This window comes from Mustela erminea, chromosome 9, assembly GCF_009829155.1.
Source record: "Mustela erminea isolate mMusErm1 chromosome 9, mMusErm1.Pri, whole genome shotgun sequence".
NCBI lineage: Eukaryota > Metazoa > Chordata > Mammalia > Carnivora > Mustelidae > Mustela > Mustela erminea.
The window spans coordinates 101,798,883-101,820,306 of record NC_045622.1 but is presented as its reverse complement, the minus strand read 5'-3'; the positions used below and the strand labels follow the sequence as shown (position 1 = coordinate 101,820,306).

At 38.6% G+C, this 21,424-nt stretch overlaps 1 protein-coding gene across 1 annotated transcript; it reads left to right on the top strand.

The window, feature by feature from the left end:
• The first annotated feature begins 20,395 nt into the window (after positions 1 to 20,395).
• Positions 20,396 to 21,424, top strand: LOC116599959 (olfactory receptor 10W1-like). The gene has a single exon (XM_032359894.1). The coding sequence runs from the start codon at positions 20,396 to 20,398 to the stop codon at positions 21,422 to 21,424; it is 1,029 nt and encodes a 342-aa protein (XP_032215785.1).

The window sequence follows — 21,424 nt, the reverse complement described above, 5'->3', positions numbered from 1 at the left end:
TTTGTTTGTTTGTTTGTTTTTATTTTAATTTTTTTTATTTTTTATAAACATATATTTTTATCCCCAGGGGTACAGGTCTGTGAATCACCAGGTTTACACACTTCACAGCACTCACCAAAGCACATACCCTCCCCAATGTCCATAATCCCACCCCCTTCTCCCAAACCCCCTCCCCCCAGCAACCCTCAGTTTGTTTTGTGAGATTAAGAGTCACTTATGGTTTGTCTCCCTCCCAATCCCATCTTGTTTCATTGATTCTTCTCCTACCCACTTAAGCCCCCATGTTGCATCACCACTTCCTCATATCAGGGAGATCATATGATAGTTGTCTTTCTCTGCTTGACTTATTTTGCTAAGCATGATACGCTCTAGTTCCATCCATGTTGTCGCAAATGGCAAGATTTCATTTCTTTTGATGGCTGCATAGTATTCCATTGTGTATATATACCACATCTTCTTGATCCATTCATCTGTTGATGGACATCTAGGTTCTTTCCATAGTTTGGCTATTGTGGACATTGCTGCTATAAACATTCGGGTGCACGTGCCCCTTTGGATCACTACGTTTGTATCTTTAGGGTAAATACCCAATAGTGCAATCAGAAGGAGGTTACAAAAAAACCTATCATTTAAGGATCAAATGAATTAATACAGGTTTTACAATAAGCCCTATAAACATGATATCAATTATTATGGTCTTACTATTGCCACTATTATTACTGCCATTATTTAGGGTATACTGAGGTAAAATAAAGGAAAAGAATTGGAGAGAATATTTTCATAGGTGATGTTACAAGTGTATCCTCCAGCATCTTCTCTACACTCCCTAGGAATGTTCAGCCTAGCTCCTCAAGTAGAGTTCATTTTAGTTCTACACCATTTTCAGGCTTGAGGGGAATTAGCATAACAATGAAAGGTAAATTTACCTCAGAGAATTCCTTTTTTTTGAGCTTTACCAAAATTTAAGCCATTTTAGATACTTTGAAATTGGACTACTGTATTTTAATTTGTAATTTTTATAGTTGTAATGAGTGTAATGATTTTAAAGAAAACCTTTCCCATTCTACCTAAACCTATAGAAATGATTAACAAAATACATATACTGTAGTCCATTTGGACCGCTATAACAGAAAACTGTAGACTCAGGGTGGGGGTGGTGCTTAAACAGTAGCATCCAGCTCTTGTTTTTGGCTCAGGTCATGATCTCAGGGTTCTGAGATCAAGACACATCAGCCTCCACACTCAGCAGGAAATTGGCTTGAGATTTCTCTCTTTCTCTCTCTCCCTCTCCCCTTCCCCCTGCTTGCCCATGTGTTCTCTCTCATAAATAAATAAATAATAAATAAATAAATAAATAAACTCTTAAAATAAAGAAAAAATCTTTGTTAAGTTTCCTGTACACATGAAGCAGACAAAACTTATAATTGTTAGTAAAGACTGAAGCTGTGAGACCTACAGGCAAACTGGGATTTTCATGCCACTGACTTAAAGTATCAGTTAATTACTGACATAAAGTAAACTGCTCCAAAATCTAGCTGTTTGAAACAATAACTACTTATTAGTTTTCACGATTATGTGGTATGGTTTCCCTGGGCTCAACAGAATGGTTCTCATGTTCTGTGTTTGCTAGGGTCACAAATAGTTGCATTCAGCTGGGAATTTGCCTGGGGCTGAATTATCTAAGATGATTTCATTCACATTGTTGATTTTTTGGGTGTTGGTTGCACCTTACTCTCTTTCCACATGGTGCTTCACCATTCAGGAGTCCTGCACTAGCTTCTTCATACAGTGTGTGGATCCAGAGATTGAAAGTAGAAGCTACAGGGTGCCTGGGTGGCCCTGTCTTGTAAGCATCTCCCTTTGGCTCAGTTCATGATCCCCAGGTCCTGGGGTCAAGCCCTGCATTGGGCTTCCTACTCACAGAAGGGGTCAGCTTCTCCCTCTCCCTCTGTGTGCTCTCTCTCTCTCTCTAAGTAAATAAAATCTTTAAAATAATAAAATAAATAAAGTGGAAGCTACCGATGTCTTGCAGCTATGCTTGCAAGTCTTAGTTCTTCATTTTTGCTTCATTTTATCATGGAGGAGGAGGACAATAGTGATGATGATGATGATGGTGATGATGGTGATGAACCCTACATGATCACTTACATGGTTTGGTTTATTTATCCTTTCCAAAACCTTAGGAGAGGAATACCATTATTATCCCCAATTCACAGATAAGGAAACTAATGCACAGAAAGTTTAAATTACTATCCAAGATTTCAAGAAGGAAAAAATAAAAAAAGAAAAGAAAAGAAAGCAAGCAATGGTAAGAGGCATAGCCCAGGATCAAACCCAGGCGATACAGTTTCTGAGGCCACACATTTAATCAAAGATGATCTAGTGTTCTCCCCAGAACAGTAAGTGCTCAGTGCCCAGAGCCCAGTGAAACAAATACCAAGGAGGTTGTGTTAACCTGAGATATGGGGTGAAACAGAGAGCAACAGAGGGTGGTATGGTACGAGATAAGATAAGAAATTACAGAAAGTCAATTTATAGACCATAGTAAGAGCTTCCATTTTACCCTACATAAGGTGTAAGGCCCCGAAAGCGATCTGAGCACGGTAGGGCATTATCAGGCTTATATTTTAAGTGAATCCCTCTGCGTGCAGAGTAGAAAATCTGCTATTTTAGAGGGAAGAAGAGAGGATCAAAATCTTGTTAGGCATCTATTGTAACAATGTAGGCAGGTAATCATATTTTGGATGTCTTTTGAAGGTAAAACCAATATAATTTCATATAGACTGGACGTGGGGTGTGAGTGGAAGAAGGGAGTGAAGGATGACTCCAAATTTGTTTGACCTATAAAAGTGGAATAATGAGGTGCCTCTTACCAAAATTGAAAATCCTAAGGAAAATAAAATTCCATGTAGAAAATCAAGAATTGTGATTTGACTATGTTGCATCTGAAATATATCTTGGATATCTAGATCAGATGTCAGGTGATTAATACCATCATAAATTCACAATGATCAACACACGGATGACACATCATTAAACCTCCCTGTCCTTATTTCCATCCTCCTCATTTTCCTTGGCTGGATTCTCTTTATTGTCCTGACACCCAAATGTTAGTGCCCCCCAAGGCTCAGTCTTAAAGTAATCTCACTTGATACCATGGTTTTAACATATTTGAAAACTTTATATACATAAAATGACTATGATTACCTGGCACAGGTTAATCATTCAGAAATTATTAGCAGTGTTATTAGCTCTTACCCCTACACTGGAGCCATAGACCACAGCAGATTTCATGATACTAAGCTTGGACCAGTTTGTCAGTGCAGTTACTGTGGCGTGTGCTTGATCATATAGTAATGAACTCATCGTGGCTGATTCAACGGAACTCGAGGAACTGGGACTTTATCAAGGAAAGGCAAAGTAAGTCTGTAAAATCACTGATATTACATTGATCATATTTGAGTTACTTAGCTTACCATCTAATTGGTGGCAAATATGATGCATGAACTTTTCATAGCTGATGTCTATTGAACTTTTCCTGATTATTTTAAAAAGACTCTTGTTGCACTTCAAAAATATTTATGTGGTTCTAAAAAAATTTATTATGGTAAGAACACAACATGAAATTTATCCTCTTAAGAAATGTGAAGCGTATTATATATCATAATTACCTTCTAAATCATATGAAAATATCTGTATAAATTGAGCATAGGGACAGTAAGAATGTGTATAGGATGACTAAAAGAATGAGATCATCTGAATTAATGACATATTTATCTAAAGGAGTAAAAATAAAAATAAAAACATTAAATCTCCAATATTAGGGTAGGGTTCAATAAATTGTAAAACATCAATACTACTGAGTAGTCAATAAAGTATAAGAGTGAACATGGCATTTAAAAAGGAAGACATTTAGGGACACCTGGGTGGCTCCTGAGTTCAGCTCAGGTCATGAACTCAAGGTCCTAGGATCAAGGCCAGGATGGGCTCCACACTCAGCGAGGAGTCTGCTTGAGGATTTTCTCCCTCCCTCTGCCCTCTGCACATGCTCTCTCTCTCTCTCTCTCTCTCTATCTCTATCTCTATCTCTATCTCTCTCTTTAAAATAAATGAATAAATCTTTCTAGAAAGAAAAGAAAGGAAAGGAAGGGAAGGGAGGAAGGAAGGGACATTTATATCCTGTTACATAGATCTGTTGCAAGAGTGTAAAATATGTTCGTGGGAATGAACTCATCTGAACAAATAAATGTATCTGTGTGGGAGAAAAATGGAAAACATGTCTGAAGACAGCCTCCATGAGCACTTACCATGAGACTTAATTGTCCATTGCCCTGAATATAAAAGGCAAATTGTCTTCACTCACATGGGCCCTAGGTATCTTGGACCATTGTGGATGAATTTGATTTGTTTATTTTGGCTTCAGGAAAGACCTTTTCATGTAAAGTTGCTTCTGCCCTAAGTTTTCCCTTCTCTTCCCCTGGTGCCTCATTTCATAGATGAGTTGATGAGTCATATGAGTTGCAGGCCTTCCCAGAACACCGACTAAGTAGCCCCTGCACATGAATTGTCTACAACATTGCTCTCCTCTACTCTTTCTCCCATTGTCCTTTCCCAGATCTGCTTCTTTTCTAGAGCACCCACCCTATGAACACATTATTAAATGTGCTTGTTTCTATTTAGTGCATATGATCTGTCTTCCTCCCTCTGAGAACACAATCTCTATGAGAAAAAAATTGTTGTCTGCTTTGTACCCTGAAGTATCCCAAGCATTGAAAGTGGGGCTTGGCGAAAATGAATTTTGGGAATGTCATCAAGATCAAAAGCTTCTGCACAGTAAAGGAAACAATCAACAAAACAAAGAGACAACCAACAGAATGGGAGAAGATATTTGCAAATGACAGTACAGACAAAAGGCTGATATCCAGGATCTATAAAGAACTCCTCAAATTCCACACACAAAAAACAGATAATCATGTCAAAAAATGGGCAGAAGACATGAACAGACACTTCTCCAATGAAGACATACAAATGGCTAACAGACACATGGAAAAATGTTCATCATCACTAGCTATCAGCGAGATTGGAATCAAAACCACATTGAGATATCACGTTACACCAGTTAGAATGGAGAAAATTAACAAGACAGTAAACAACATATATTGGAGAGGATGTGGAGAAAGGGGAACCCTCTTACACTGTTGGTGGGAATGCAAGTTGGTGCAGCCACGTTAGAAGACACAGTAGAGATTCCTTAAGAAATTAAAAATAGAGTTTCCCCATGACCCTGCAATTGCACTACTGGGTATTTACCCCAAAGATACAGATGTAGTGAAGAGAAGGGTCATATGTACTTCGATAGCAGCAATGGCCACAGACGCCAAACTGTGGAAAGAACCAAGATGCCCTTCAACGGACGAATGGATAAAAAGATGTGGTCCATATACACTATGGAATATTACGCCTCCATCAGAAAGGATGAATATCCAAATTATGTATCAACATGGAAGGAAATGGAAGAGATTATGCTGAGTGAAATAAGTCAAGCAGAGAGAGTCAATTATCATACAGTTTCACTTATTCATGGAGCATAAGAAATAACATGGAGTACATGGGGAGATGAAGAGAAGGGAGTTGGGAAAAATTGGAGGGGGAGACAAACCATGAGAGACTGTGGACTCTGAAAAACAATCTGAGGGTTTTTGAGGGGCGGGGGTGGGAGGTTGGGTGAGCCTGGTGGTGGGTATTATGGAGGGCACATATGGCATGGAACACTGGGTGTGGTACCTAAACAATGAATTCCGGTACACTGAAAAAAAATTAAAGAAATAAATTTTAGAAAGTGGGGCTTGGCTGACAGCAAGAATTCAATAAATATTCTAACATATATAGGAATAGGAATAAAAAATTCCTATTGCTAATGGACATAAAAGAAGAAAGCTGAACATGGCTAAAAATTAATGGCAGCAATGATGAGAAGGTATGAGATTTTAAGTCCATGAAGTCTGGAGGGAAGTGGAAAGGGAGAAACAAAGAAGAAAAGCATGGTACAGCAGAGTTGGAAATAGAACCATATTATAGGCAACAACAACAAAAAAACATTTTTAATGACTAGAAAGCATCAGCAGAGAAAAACCTTGATCAAGAAACAAAATCAAATAAGATCAGAGAAAATGAAACCAAAGGACAGAAGGAATGATTATGGAAAAATCCTTCATAAATTTTTTGCTACTCAGAAAAAGGTACCCACCATTCATAGAATTTCAGAGCTAGAAGGATCCTTGATGTCCCCTGAATACCATACCTGACACCCCAGATGAGGAGCCCACATAAGAGCTTCAGTACTTGCCCAGGGTCAAACTACCACACAGCAGAGCCAGAACTCAACTCCAGATCCCCAGAAGCCTAGGCTAGTGCTGAATTTGTGCATCACACACACACCTTGAGCTCAGGCTGAAAAGAACGTGTGCATTCAACAATGCTCACTGGGACATTGTCCAGAACACAATATCGGAAATTTCCCTGGTGGGTACAGGACAGGAACAAGGATCCCCTTATGGAATTCCCAGAGTGTCATTGTCCACAGTGACCACATAGAAGACTTGCCCAGTAATCTTGCTTAGTTGATCAACTCGGGAAATTTTCCTCAATTTCTTTCTCCAGTTGGGTTCAGTTTAAAGGGAAACCATTGGGGAAATTCCTCCTCTTTGGGGACCCATTAATTTTAAAGATATTTCTTAAAAGACACAAACCAATCTGACTCAATCAGGCAAGACTGGACTCAGAGTGCCTGTAACAGAATCCATTTTCTATCATTAAGGAAGAGACAGGATTCTAATTTAGAACTTGAATTAGGATTGTTCCATTGTATCATCCTTCCAAAGGATATCTCTCTCACTGCAAGGCCTGAAAAGACTCAGCTCTAGAGGAACCTCACTATTAGCTCCAGAAGAGATAAGAACCAAAGGGTAAATATCCAAGGGAAACTGACCATTTGGGAAAAGAGAGAGGTGGGCACTTACAGTCATTGGACACTTGTTATGTCTCAAACACATTATACATTTGAAGCACTTAATCTTCATAAATTCCTTGTGAGTCTCCATAGTCACTTCCCCAAGCACACATTAGAGAACCAAAGCTTACATAATTAACATAAAATTAAATTACCAAACAAGGGGACTGGATTTCAAAACCAGATCTAACTGACTATGAAACTCCATGTGATTGACAGCACCAGCTTTCCTTCCTAACACCACGTTGAAATACCAATGAATAAAGGTAACATGTTAATTTACTATATGATTGCCAAATTGCACATGCTCAGTGCAAAATCTGTAAATACAGAAAAGCATGTCATACACAAAAAGATTGACAATCCCTTTCACTCTGCCATATTTATTAAAACTTTCAAAAATGTTCTTTTATATTTTTATGAACACATATTATTTCTACTGGAATGATGATGCAATGCTTTTTTCGATCTGCTTTTTCATGAGCCTTCCTGATGTTATTAAATATCTTTCTGCAACATTGTTTTCATCATTTTCAAATGATTGCTTGTCCCATCACATGGATATGCCACAATTAATTTAAGCATTTTCCTCTTACTGATATTTTGGTTGATACCCAATATCACCATGTATCACCATGATACAGAAAACTGTCATAACTTTATGCATGGACTCTTGGCTAGTTTATAAGAATAAATTCCTTGAAATTATATTGCTAAAGCAAAGTGCATGCATCTATTAAGTCTTTTCTTACATATTGCCAGATTGCACTTCACCAATTCTTCCAGCACCTTACACGTCCACTAGCAATATGTGGGGATGTGTCTCTCCTTACAACTTTAACAACTACAGGGATTATCTTTTTTCCCACCACTGTCAGTTTGTAAGTAGAAAATACTATCTGATTTTGTTTCATTGTATATTTATTTGAATATTGATTAAGTTGAATTTGCATGTTTTTCATTATTAGCATATTACTTTTTTGAATTGCCTGTCCAGATCCTCTATTTGTTTTTCTAATGAGGAATTTATTTTTGGAAGATTATATAAAATTCCATCTCATATTCAGTTTACTTGTTGTATTTTTGACCCACAGATCTTTTACATTTTTATTCTGTCAAAATATCCATAATATTTTTATGGATTCTGCCCATTTGTTGTAAATCATTTGTACTTGGAAGTCTGAAGAATGTTCACCCACACTACCTTGTAGGTTTCTTCCTGTTTTTAAAATATTTGACCCTCAAGTCCATCAGAAATAAATTTCATTTCTTAAGTGATTTGCCCATTGCCATAAGTCCATATTAGGAAATCGATCCTCTCTAATTGATTTGAATAATGATTCAATTCACAATAGTGATATACATTGAATGTGTCCTCTGTGCCTGGACTGTACAAAATACTTTTACAAAATAATTCATTTGAGTCTCACAACAACCTGAGAAGTAAGTATGTGTATCTTCAGGTCCATTTTACAGATGATAAAACTGATGCACATAATAGAGAGAGGTAGTGTAACACAGTGATTAAGACAAGAGACTCTGGAGCCAGATCATGTGCAAATTTTCATTCCAGCAGCTGCTTGCGGTGTGACTTTGGGCAAGGTACTTACCCTCTCTGTGCCTCAATTTTCTCATCCATAAAGCAGATATAAGAGTCCTTTTTTTAGGGGCGCCTGGGTGGCTCAGTGGGTTAAAGCCTCTGCCTTCGGCTCAGGTCATGATCCCAGAGTCCTGGGATGGAGCCCCACATCAGACTCTCTGCTCAGCAGGGAGCCTGCTTCCACCTCTCTCTCTGCCTACCTCTGCCTACTTGTGATCTCTCTCTCTCTGTGTCAAATAAATAAATAAAATGTTAAAAAAAAAAGAGTCCTTTTTTAGACCCATTAGGAAATGAATTAAGAAATGTAAAGGGCAACTGAGGGTTTGGGAGGGGAGGAGAGCAGGGAGTTGGGTGAGGCTGGTGGTGGGTATTAAGGCAGGCACATATTGCATAGAGCACTGGGTGTGGTGCATAAACAATTGATTTTAGAACACACACACAGAAATTTAATTTAATTTAATTTTTAAAAATGTAAAGTACATAAGTTAATGTTGGACCCAATAAGTGTTACTTGGCTACTATTAATGGTTCCTTGTGTTCCAGTATGCTGGAGCTCTACTGCTCTACGAATACCATTTTTATTTATGATACAACATAGGATATATATTATCTATTTTAATGTCTCATGATGCAAATTTTGTTCTATTGCAGCACTCTTTATTTTGTTAACATTCCCTTATTTATTCCTCCAGGGATTTTGATAGGAATTACACAGAAATCACTTTGTACTTCAAGCCAATTAACACTGAAATGTTGGCACTCTCCATCGAGGCATATTGGTGCCAACCTTCGTAGTTTTCTTCAAGAAGTTCCTGTTTGTTACTTCTTAGGTATATTCACTGCTGTATTGTTTATTATCCACCCATTCATTTTGGTGATTTTTTGAAGGAAGTGTACTTTGTAACCAACATTGATTTAAAGAGAGAGCCCTAACATCCAAACCATGAACCACATACTTACCTTAATCATTTTACTTTAACTTAAAATCTTCCAGTGGGTGTTTATTCATCAACCTTTTCATATAAAGCCAAGGGCTTTGAGTGTATATCATCTGAAATCAAAGCCTTTCCTCTCAAATATCACATATTAATGCCAGCTTTAGCTTTTAAACGACAGAGTGGACATTTAGACCCATGTCAAATGCGAATATTAAATTATTCCAAATTTCCCTCCCCGTGTTCCTTTTTGGTCCCACTCACACGTGATTCCACAAAAATTTTTAGCAACTTGCAGTTATCAACCATTCAATTGTTAATTTTCATCATTTATATTTCTATAACAACTTATTAGATTTTTTAAATACTTAATAAAATTACATAATCACAACATGAATACAAATATTAGAAGTTCATTTGAGAGAAACCACACCAATATGTAGACATACAACTCAACACGGAGGTGTAGGAATGCTCAGACATAGTAGAAGAGCTACAGGTCCCTTACATTCCCTTTCCTGCTTCTCTGTACTTCCTACGTGTTCATCGCCTTGGCCATCCTGCGCATCTGCTCTGCCCAGAGCTGCCGTCGGGACTTCTCCACCTGCTCCTCGCACCTCACTGTGGTCCTGCTGCAGTACAGCTGTTGCAGCCTTGTCTACCTGTGGCCTGGCTGCAGCAGCTCCTAGGACAAGGACCGCCAGTTTACCCTGGTCTACATCTTCATCACCGCACTACTCAACCCATTGATTTACACCCTTAGGAACAAGGATGTGAAAGGTTCCCTGAAAAAGGCCATCAGTAGCAAAGGGACAGCTGCAGCTCTTTAAAGTTTTAGGAGGAACTGAAAGAGGTCCCTGAGCACATGACAACAGTGAAACTCTTACCTACAAATGCCAGGTTTCATTGATTTCTCCAAAGTTTGGAGTTTCATGAATTCTGTTCATAACACATCTTTTTTGCTACAGTTCATTTTCATTTTGTTAAAGTTCTTTGAAATGAAAATTCTGAAAACTGGACAGGGATACTGTAGGCTACTGTTCACTTAGCCACAGATTAAAAGTCTACATTTCCTCTGAAGCAACATCATTATCCTTGAAGCCTCCTCTTGAGAATCAATGGTATTAACTGAGTCCTCGAAGAATGTTCATAAGGACTTTTCACCTCATAGACCTCATTCTTGTGTTTCTCTTAAAGTGTGACAAGTAACTGCCTGGTCAATGTGCCTGTTTCCTTCATGAAGCCTCTTTCACATGTTCCAAGGCCCCAGGGGGTGGGTCTAGTCTATGTTCCCACATTTCAATCCAGGAATGTAGGAGTAGATCAGGAAAGGTAGAGCAGAATCAATTTTCTCTGAGAATTAACCTATGTTGAGAGTAAACTGCCAGATTTCCAACCTTAGACCCCTAGGTTTGGGAAAACAAGAGTGGAGCATCAAGTGTCATGGAAAAAACTGGGTGCCTGGATGGCTCAGTCAGTAAAGTGTACACCTTCAGCTCAGATCATGGTCCCAGAGTCCTGGGATTGAGCCCCGCATGAGGCCTCCTGCTCAGCAGGGAGCCTGCTTCTCCCTCTCCCTCTGCCTGCCACTCCTGCTGCTTGCACTGTCTCTCTGTGTCAAATAAATAAATATAATCTTTAAAAAAAAAAAAGAAGCAACCAGCCAGTCTTACTATATTTATCACTTTGACAAAAATATTTGAAGTTATATGCATGGTCACCCAAAACCTGGCCACTATAGATACTGATGTAGATGTATCCCATGGTGATATTTTGCATATCTCTATTGCTGCATCACACCACAGATTCTCAGTGTTCTCTTTACAATAGAAGTGGAGTCATTAGTACCTTTATATAGGCAGTAACCTTTTCAACATTGGCCACAGCAACTTCTTTCAAAATACATCTGCAAAAGCAAGGGAAACAAAAGCAAAAATGAACTTTTGGGACTTCATCAGGATCAAAAGCATCTGCACAACCAAGGAGACAGTCCACAAAACAAAGAGACAACCCACGGAATGGGAGAAGATATTTGCAAATGACACTACAGATAAAGGGCTGATATCCAAGATTTATAAGGATCTTCTCAAACTCAAAACCCAAAAAAAAACAGGTAATCAAGTAAAAAAATGGGCAAAAAACATGAACAGACACTTCTCTAAAAAAGACTTATAAATGGCTAACAGACACATGAAAAAATGTTCAACATCATTAGCCATTAGGAAGATACATTTCAAAACCACATTGAGATAACACCTTTAGAATGACAAAAATTGACAAGGCAAGAAACAACAAACGTTGGAGAGGCTGTAGAGAAAGGGGAACCTTCTTATATTCTTGGTGGGAATGCAAGTCGGTACATCCACTTTGGAAAACAGTGTGGAGATTCCTCAAAAACTTAAAATTAGAGATACCTTATGACCCAGAAGGTTCACTACAGGGTATTTACCCCCAAAGATACAGATGTAGTGAAAGAAGGGCCATAGGTACCCTAATGTTCATAGCAGCAATGTCCACAATAGCCAAATGGTGGAAGGATCAGAGATGCCCTTCACAGATGAATGGATAAAGATTGTGTGGTCCATATATACAATAGAATGCTACAGAGCCATCAGAAAGGATGAATACCCACCATTTGCATCAACATGGATATAACTGGAAGGGATTGTTCTGATGAAATAAGTCAAGCAGAGAAAGACAATTATCATATGGTTTCACTTATTTGTGGAACAGAAGGAATAGCATGGAGGACATTCAGAGAAAGAGGAGAAAAATGAAGCGGGGGGGTTGGAATCAGAAAGGGAGATGAACCATGAGAGACTATGGACTCCAGGAAACAAATTGAGAGTTTTAGAGGTGAGAGGGGTGAGTGGATAGGATAGGCAGATAACAGGTATTAAGGAAGGTACATATTACATGGAATACTGGGTATTACATAGAAACAATAAATCATGGAACACTATATTAAAATAAAAACCTTTATTACAGTAAAATAAATTAACAAATAAATCGAATAAAAAAAATAAATAAACCTAATCAGATTGGAGAACCAATTCCACAAATCCCAGAACCAATTCAGAAAACTCATCCTTAATATTCTGTTCCTCTTGGTATGAAAAACTGTATTATCAATGTTCTCCAAGAAGCAGAACCAATAGGTTGCATGGAGAGAGAGATACACACACACACAGAGAGACAAAAAGAAAAATTTGTTTTATGGAATTGGCTCACTCAATTTGGGTCTGGTAAGTCCAAAATCTGCCCGTAGGCCAGGAGGCTGAAGACCCAGGGAAGAACTGATACTGTAGTTTGAATGGGAAGTCAGTCTAGAGGCAGAATTCCCTCTTCCTCTGGGAACCTCAGTCGTTTTTCTCCTAAGGCTTTCAACTAATTAAATGAGACCCACCCACATAATGGTTGGTAGACTGCTTTACTCAAACTTTCCTGATTTAATTGTTAATCTCAACTAAAAAAAAACCTTCCCAAGTAACATCCAGAAGTGGTGTTTGCCCAAATACTTAGGAACTGTGGCCTAGCCAAGTTAAGACATAAAATTCACTACTAAGGCCCAGGAAATGACCAAAAAAAGGGTTGAATATAACTTCAAATATCACCGGTATTATTTATGTTTCTATATTAGAAAACTGTGAGGAAACCCTTTTAACAACATTTCATTCACTAGAAACTCATAAAGTATTACTTCAAAATAATACAGTTATCTAGGTCTTAGAAACATACTGAGTTTCAAAAAATTCTCAGTCTGATTAGTTTTAATCTTTAGACAAAATTAAATCCTTGGTCTAAGGAGTCATTGAAAGCGATGTGACATTCTTTTAAAAAATAGATCCTTATTCTGTACTCAGTTCCCTTGGGATCCTGAAGAGCCACTGGGTTTTCAAGCTCAATAGTCAGTGGACATTATTAGAGGAAATCCAAAGAACCAAGTTAGTCCTATTTTTGCCACTGACTTGTTGGACGCTATGCAAATCAGATCACTTCTCTCATCTCATATTCTTAATGAAGGCCTCTGGATCATAGGATTTCCAATATCCTCATGCTTGGATATGCCTAAATTTCAGCATTTTTTATTTTAGGCATGCTCAATTTTCTTTTTTCCCCCCAGTTTGGGTTCATTTCCTCCATTGCATTTCCCTCTGTTGGAATTGCTTTTCTCCCAAATTTCATGGCTAACTTATTCTCCTCATTTACGTTTCAGGTCAAGTGTCACCTCCTCAAAGAAGAGGCTTTTGATGACCTTCCTCCTCTAATCACTAACTATCCCTTTAACTTGTTCCATTTTCTTCATAGGACTCATCACTCCCTCATAATACCCAACTGACTTATTTACTGTGTTTATTGTCTGTTTCACTGGCAACAATGGAAACTCCATGAATGCAGGAATCTTGTTTGTCTTATCCTTCTTTGTGCCAGACTTAGACATGATGAGCACATCCTGTTCGATGAATACTAGTTTAATCAATCAATCAGTGATGAACCAAACTCTAAATGGGTGAACCCTAGGTCTGTAATTGTCAGCTACCAAAAAGAATATATCCAGTGTATGTTCCATTGTGAAAGATCTAACAGACTAATGGAGGCAAGGAAAAGAGAAGTGCAACAAGGCTAAAGATATTAAAATGTTGCAAGTTTAAGATGGCAAAGTATATCCAAGCAAGGATATAATCAAACCTATGAAGTCTGTATAGTACATTGAGTGAAAACATATGGTTTCTTCCAATCCTGGAAGATCACCCTAAGGGAATTATTTAAAAAGTAACCGGAAAGTTAAATGTCTTCCCAGTGTCCCCCTCAATTCATCCTTTTATGTAGAACCAAGGTTACCAAGGCCCTCTTTTTTATATGAAATATAAAATACAGTCTTGGTTCCCCAGGGCAATAATAATTTGGGACTTGGGCTGGCCCAGCTATGACAGTCTGGTGAGACTCAAATCCTTGAAGCAGGAGGGATAAATGACCTTCATTAGGGAGCCTGCTATTTCCTAGGAAATTACATTGGATGCTGAGAATGTTGATTAAAGGTTTAATACTGATCTTCACTTTGGCAGCAATACCTCAGATCTCCCATTGACAAGAGATCCCAAGTGCAAGGACAGGTTTAGTTTGGACTCATTACCTGGTAACAGGGGAGATCCAACAACTATCCAGCTACCCTCCTGGGAAATGGAACTTATGGGTAAGACCCTAGATAGCAGAGCAATTTACACTTGCCTTGGCCTTTGTGGGGAAGGTTACTAAAGCCTCTGTCCCAGGAGGCATCCTCTCCAAGCTCATGGTCCTTCTCTCCCTCTCCAGCAGAGCAGTCAGACCTCATCTGCTGGCTTCTATCCCTAATGAACATAACAGAGGAGACCGGCTCCATACACTCCTTTTCCTTCTCCTGGTAAAGGTAAGAGGAAGTCTTTTGCTCCCTTCTTCTAGAATCACAACATACCAGGCACTCACTGACACCAGGCTAGAAAAGCAAGTAATGGCTTTACAAGTAGAGACTCTAGGATTTTAGAGCTCATTCAACCCACAGCATTCAGTGTTTCTCTGAATTCCCTTGGAGGGCTTGTTCTTCTGATTGAAACAATAATAACTAATCTTAGCCTAAATAATATTGAAAGGATTGGTAATGTAAATTTGGGTAAGGTTTAAGGATTAATGAAATCCCTTTTCCTGTACAGTGTTTCATTTAATCCTCTGCTACGAAGGAGGTATTATTAATATCAACCCTTTAATAGATTCAAAGATAGGAGAGAAGAATTAAGACTTATTATGCAACCTAGTCGGTTTCACACATCAAAACAAGTGTTCTAAATACTCTATGCCAGTTAATTTCATCACAGCTCCATTAGGTGATTATTATTATTTACATCTTCTAAATATGTGAAAAGAGATATTAATGTGAGTTAATCTGCCCCAGTGACTTGCTATTAATAATAGATTGATATTCTACCTCAGTCTGGTATTGCCAAATCTGCTAACCTCCTTATTTTATACAATCCTCTAACTCAACAATTTGAGATCCACTCTGATATAGACTCCTTGTACTTCCAGAATGCACATGGACAAGGTTTCCCATGACACTTTGGCCACGTGGGGTTGGCCGCCTGGAGAGATAGGAAGGAAGATGCAGACATGATGTGAGCTGTGACTTGTAGACACTGAGGCAGGTGTGGATTCATGAACAGATGCCAGCCTGGGCAGATTTCTGGGGATGACACTAAAGGGCTCTTACCTTGCCTCTGTTCTATGCCCATGTTTAGTAATAACTTGAAATAACAAGGTGATAGTATGTGGATATAATAAGTTTCACTCGGTTCCAACCATAAAATCCACTATTTCATCTCTCCAGAATGTGAACCACGTTACTCTGCCTACCTCTCTTCTCCTAGCTAATGCCTCTGTTTCAGATCTAAGCTTAAAGATGACTTCCTCTAGGAAGCCATTTCAGAATCCCTAATTACCAACTATGCCAGAGCCACATGGTGCACAATCTTATAACACACTTCTCCTTTCGCACTTAACCACAGCTTATTCACATAAATATAATGGGATATAAAGTATATATAGTATATTACAAATCATATATACAAATATAAATATAACACATTCTTTATCTGTCTCTCTTTAGGATATACAACTGCTTGGTACAACTCTGCCATTTTGATCACCATTGTATGTGGGGCTTAACCCATACAATATAAAGGTGAGGTATTTCATAAAGGATAGTTAAAATGTAAAGCCACAAATTGAAGATTTTTAAAAATGGCAACCTTAACAGACTAGAGCAAGGAACCAATGTTAAAGGAATGATGATGTATACATGGGTGATAAACTATTGAACACTGACTGCATCTTCAACTAATGATCTACTATATGTTGGCTAATTGAATCTGAATTTTAAAAAAAGCAATGCTGATCATGTTCTTCTCTAAAAATTAAAAAATATATAGTTAGAGTTTTTGCATTCAAGCTAAGGAGACTATCAAAACAAGCAAACACAACAAGTGCATTAATCTAATTTTGGTTAGACTGAAGAATTAGACAGCCAATGGACATATAGGTGATATCCAGATCTTTTTAAACTCAGCCATCCCTGTGATCTATCGCATGCAGTATTACATTTCTAATTAAGTTATTTAAAATGAGAGAATTTCCAGGGTTAAAATTGTGAGACATATCAAAAACATGTCGTTCTAGGAATACCAAAAGGAAAATGAGAAGACAGTTTAGGGGTACATGATCAGAGCTCTTACTCCCTGAAGTGTTTCATGGAGAAATGGCCCACTGGGATAGAACAGAATGAAAGGTAGAAGTTACAGAGGCAGGTTTCAGTCACCATCAGAAAAAACTTCTAGGGAACGAGACCATCCAACAATGAAGCAAGCAATTCAGGAGAATGGCATTCTCTAGGCTTTGAAGGTGACCTGATTGATGTTCAGATATTGTGTGGAGGATTCAAGTATCTGACAGAAGACTGAACTAGGCAATTTCTGAGGTCCTCTCCAGCACTAAGAATTCATGACCTATGGATACCTCTATTATAAATTTATTATATCTATTAATAGAAATATAAAATTAGTCTAATACTAATATTAGATATTAGTATTATATCTATTATATTAATAAATAATAATATATCTATTACTGTAGAACCTGGAGAGCACCATTAAAATGACAGAAGTAGGGCTATCATAAAATTCTCCAAAGTTGTCATTTGCACACAGATTCCAAAACCCTCTATCAGATAGAAGTAGACAACTAGTTCTAAATGCATTTGTTGTAGCCTTCTACGTGTTATGTTCCTGAGTGGCAGGATGTTTTCCTCAATGCAGCCCTAATGTTGGTTACCAAGTTTTCCATGAGGGTTCTTAAATAGGTGACTGGATCATGAAATCATCTTAAAAGTGAAAAAGAAAATGACAAAAGTGTAATGACATGCTTTTCATAGTATATTTATCCACGCAGCATATATTTATTGAATGTCTACAATGCATACACTAGGCTTGGTGGTATGGTTAATAAAAATGGAGCTAAGGGAAAATGGCTTTCCATGAACTTACGAATAATAATGACCATAGGAGAAGGGAGGGAAAAAATGAATAGGAGGAAATTAGAGAGGGAGATAAAACATGAGAGACACTTGACTCTGGGAAACAAACTGAGGGTTGTAGAAGGGAAGCTGGGTGGGAGGATGGGGTAACTGGGTGATGGGCATTAAAGAGGGAGTGTGATATGATGAGCACTGGTGTTATACATAACTAGTGAATCACTGAACACTACATCAGAAACCAATGATGTTCTATATGTTGGCTAATTGAACTTAAATTATGAAAAAATAATGATGATCTGTTAAGCTGCTCTTGCTATGGCCTATGCACTGCAGTAGACACTTTACATAATGGTCACTTTTAAACCAAACAACAACCCTCAGAACCAAGTATAATTATTATCCCCATTTCTCAAATAAAGAACCTAGGACTCTGAGAAATTATATCTTGCCTAGCATCACAGAGCCAGGATTTGGGATTATGCAAACCCGATCATTTAATTTCAAAACTGGTCTCACACACTGATGCACTGCCTCTGCTCCTCATGTTTTAATAAAATGTTAAATATGACATGTGATATTAGAAATCATTTGGAGCATGACTGAAGTTCAGATGAAGAATAGAGAATGAAGAGGCATTCATGCCCTGGGTCCTCTGAAGGTTTGTGATAGTCTAAATATATTTCTTCCTATGTTTGTGACACAGAGTTGGGTCTACATGGGTGATTTGTCCTGGAGTGGTGCTTCTGGATTAAGATTTTTCTTTATAATCTTAATAAATCATAAACACCATAAATAATGTTGAAATTGGGAAAACTGAAACAAGATCACATAGCCCCTCTTTTTTTTCTTGAATATGAGTTGAGCTTGGGAAACAGTGGAATGGATGCCCTTTGAGAGTTATGTCTATTCATCCCAAGGTTTTCAAGGAAGCAAGAAATCAAGGAAGCTGGATTTCCCTTTAGTTTCTTAGAAGAGAAGAAATACAAATGTAGACTGGGATCTCCTATTCATCCCCAAACTCAGGGAAAGGATTCTTAGATCTCCAACAGATTATGATCACATATTTCCCCATACCACCACAAGCCAGGGGGAGACTTATGATAAAACCCTTTGTTTCCTTCAAGTCCTTCCCTTCTCCTGAATGGATATGGATAGAGGAACCAGGAGAGAGAGGGCTTTGTTTTCTGAGGCTCATCCCTGATACTATTGATCAAAGACCTCTGTGAGCTCATTGTCCATGGGCATTGTTTTCTTTCTTCGTTTTCCCTCATATAACTAACTTTTCAGTGTTACATCCATATATGTGTGAGTCAATACCTCAGGAATGTGAATAAATGTATTATTGAACGAATGACTGAAAGAATAGCTTCCTGCTCTCACGTTAATGAGCCCTACTTTCAAGAATTCTTTGACACTTCTTTATCCATTCATCCTTTGAAGGGCATCTTGGTTCTTTCCACAGTTTGGTGACTGTGGCCATTGCTGCTATGAACATTGAGGTACAGCTGGCCCTTCTTTTCACTACATCTGTATCTTTGGGGTAAATACCCAATAGTGCAATTGCAGAGTCATAGGGAAGCTCTATTTTTAATTTCTTAATTTTTATTTTTATTTTAATTTCTTCATTTTTCCACAGTGGCTATACCAACTCACATTCCCACCAACAGTGTAAGAGGGATCCCCTTTCTCCACATCCTCTCCAATATATGTTGTTTACTATCTTGTTAATTTTGGGCATTCTACTGGTGTAAGGTGGTATCTCAATGTGGTTTTGATTTCAATCTCCTTGATGGCTAGTGATGATGAACATTTTTTTCTCTGTCTGTTAGCCATTTGTATGTCTTCATTAGAGAGAAGTGTCTGTTCATGTCTCCCACCCATTTTTTGACATGATTATCTGTATTGTGTGTGTTGAATTTGAGAAGTTCTTTATAGATCTTAGAGATCACCCCTTTGTCTGTAGTGTCATTTGTGAATATCTTCTCCCATTCTGTGGGTTACCTCTTTGTTTTGTTGACTGTTTCCTTTGTTGTGTAGAAGCTTTTGATCCTCATGTGGTCCATATGAACTATGGAATATTATGTCTCCATCAGAAAGGATGAATACCCAACTATTGTTATCAACATGGAAGGGACTGGAAGAGATTGTGCTGAGTGAGCTATGTCAAGCAGAGAGAGTCAGTTATCATATGGTTTTGCTTATTTGTGGAGCATAAGGATTAACATGGAGGACACGGGGAGATGGAGAGGAAAAGAAAGTTGGGGTAAATTGTATGATGGCACAAAGCATGAGAGACTGTGGACTCTGAGAGACAAACTGAGGGTTTTGAAGGATAGTGGGGTGGGAAGTTGGGTGGGTATAATTGAGGCCACATATTGCATGGATCACTGGGTGTGGTGCATAAATAATGAATTCTGGAACACTGAAAAGAAATTTTAAAAAATAAAAAATTTTAAAAACAGAATCCTCTGACACTTTCTTATGAAAGAATTAATTTTCATTCAACTTCCCCTAAAAATTATTCTGAAAGCTATACTCTGCCTCCTTTTCTCAAAAAAAATTTTACACAATTTAGACCAACTCTTGGCACTTAGAAATTAAGTTGTAAATACTTATGTGAGGAGACTTGATTAAAGAGGAGGAAAAGAGAGATTTGGGTCTAATAATTCTAAGTTTCTAACTCCAGAACTGATTAGATTAGATCATGGCTCAGAGTGTTAACTAACAATATGTTGTTGGTCCAATTTTCCTTCTGTCTTTGTATTTCTCGGCAGAGACACTCTGTTAGCTCAATGATCTGGGGAAATCGTTCACTGTTGATGGAATTTGTGTTCCTGGCCTATCCCTCCCAACCAGAGTTCTGTGTCTTGTCCTTCCTTGGAGTCAGCCTCGTTTATACCTTGATCATCACTGGGAATGTCCTAATTATAGTGGCCATCCAGACAGAAGCTCGCCTACATACCCCCATGTACTATTTTTTGGGCAGCCTCTCAGCAGTAGAAATATGTTACACTGCGGTGGTGGTGCCCCACATCCTGGCCAACATCCTACAGTCAGAGAAGACCATCACCCTCCTGGGCTGTGCCATTCAGATGATCTTCTTCATTGGGCTTGGCAGTGCTGATTGCTTCCTCTTGGCCACCATGGCCTATGACAGGTATGTTGCCATCTGCCACCCCTTACAGTACCCTCTCACCATGACTTTAACTCTCTGTGTCCGCTTGGTCGTGGCCTCTGTGGGTATCGGCTTGTTCCTGTCCACACAACTGGTGGCCTTCATCTTCTCTCTGCCATTCTGCCGGGCTCGAAGTATCCAGCACTTCTTTTGTGATATTCCACCAGTGATGCCTCTTGTTTGTGCCAGCAGCCACATCCATGAGCAGTCAGTGCTGGTGGCAGCCACACTGGCCATTGCCATGCCTTTCTTCTTCATTGCTACCTCCTATGTCTTCATTGTGGCTGCCGTGCTCAAGATCCACTCAACAGCTGGACGTCACCGGGCCTTCTCCACCTGCTCCTCCCACCTCTCTGTGGTCCTGCTGCAGTATGGCTGTTGTGCCTTTGTGTACCTGCGCCCCAGCTCCAGCTACTACCCCAAGCAAGATCAGTTCATCTCACTGGTGTACACATTGGGAACCCCACTGCTCAACCCACTTATCTACACCCTGAGGAACAGTGAAATGAAGGGGACCCTGGGAAAAATTCTTACCAGGAATTGCCTCTCCCATAACAACCAGGGGAGTCTACAACCTTCAGGCAAGAGTTTGATTCCAGCTCAAGCAAATCTCCATGCAACTGCAATTTCTCCCGGACAATGTTAA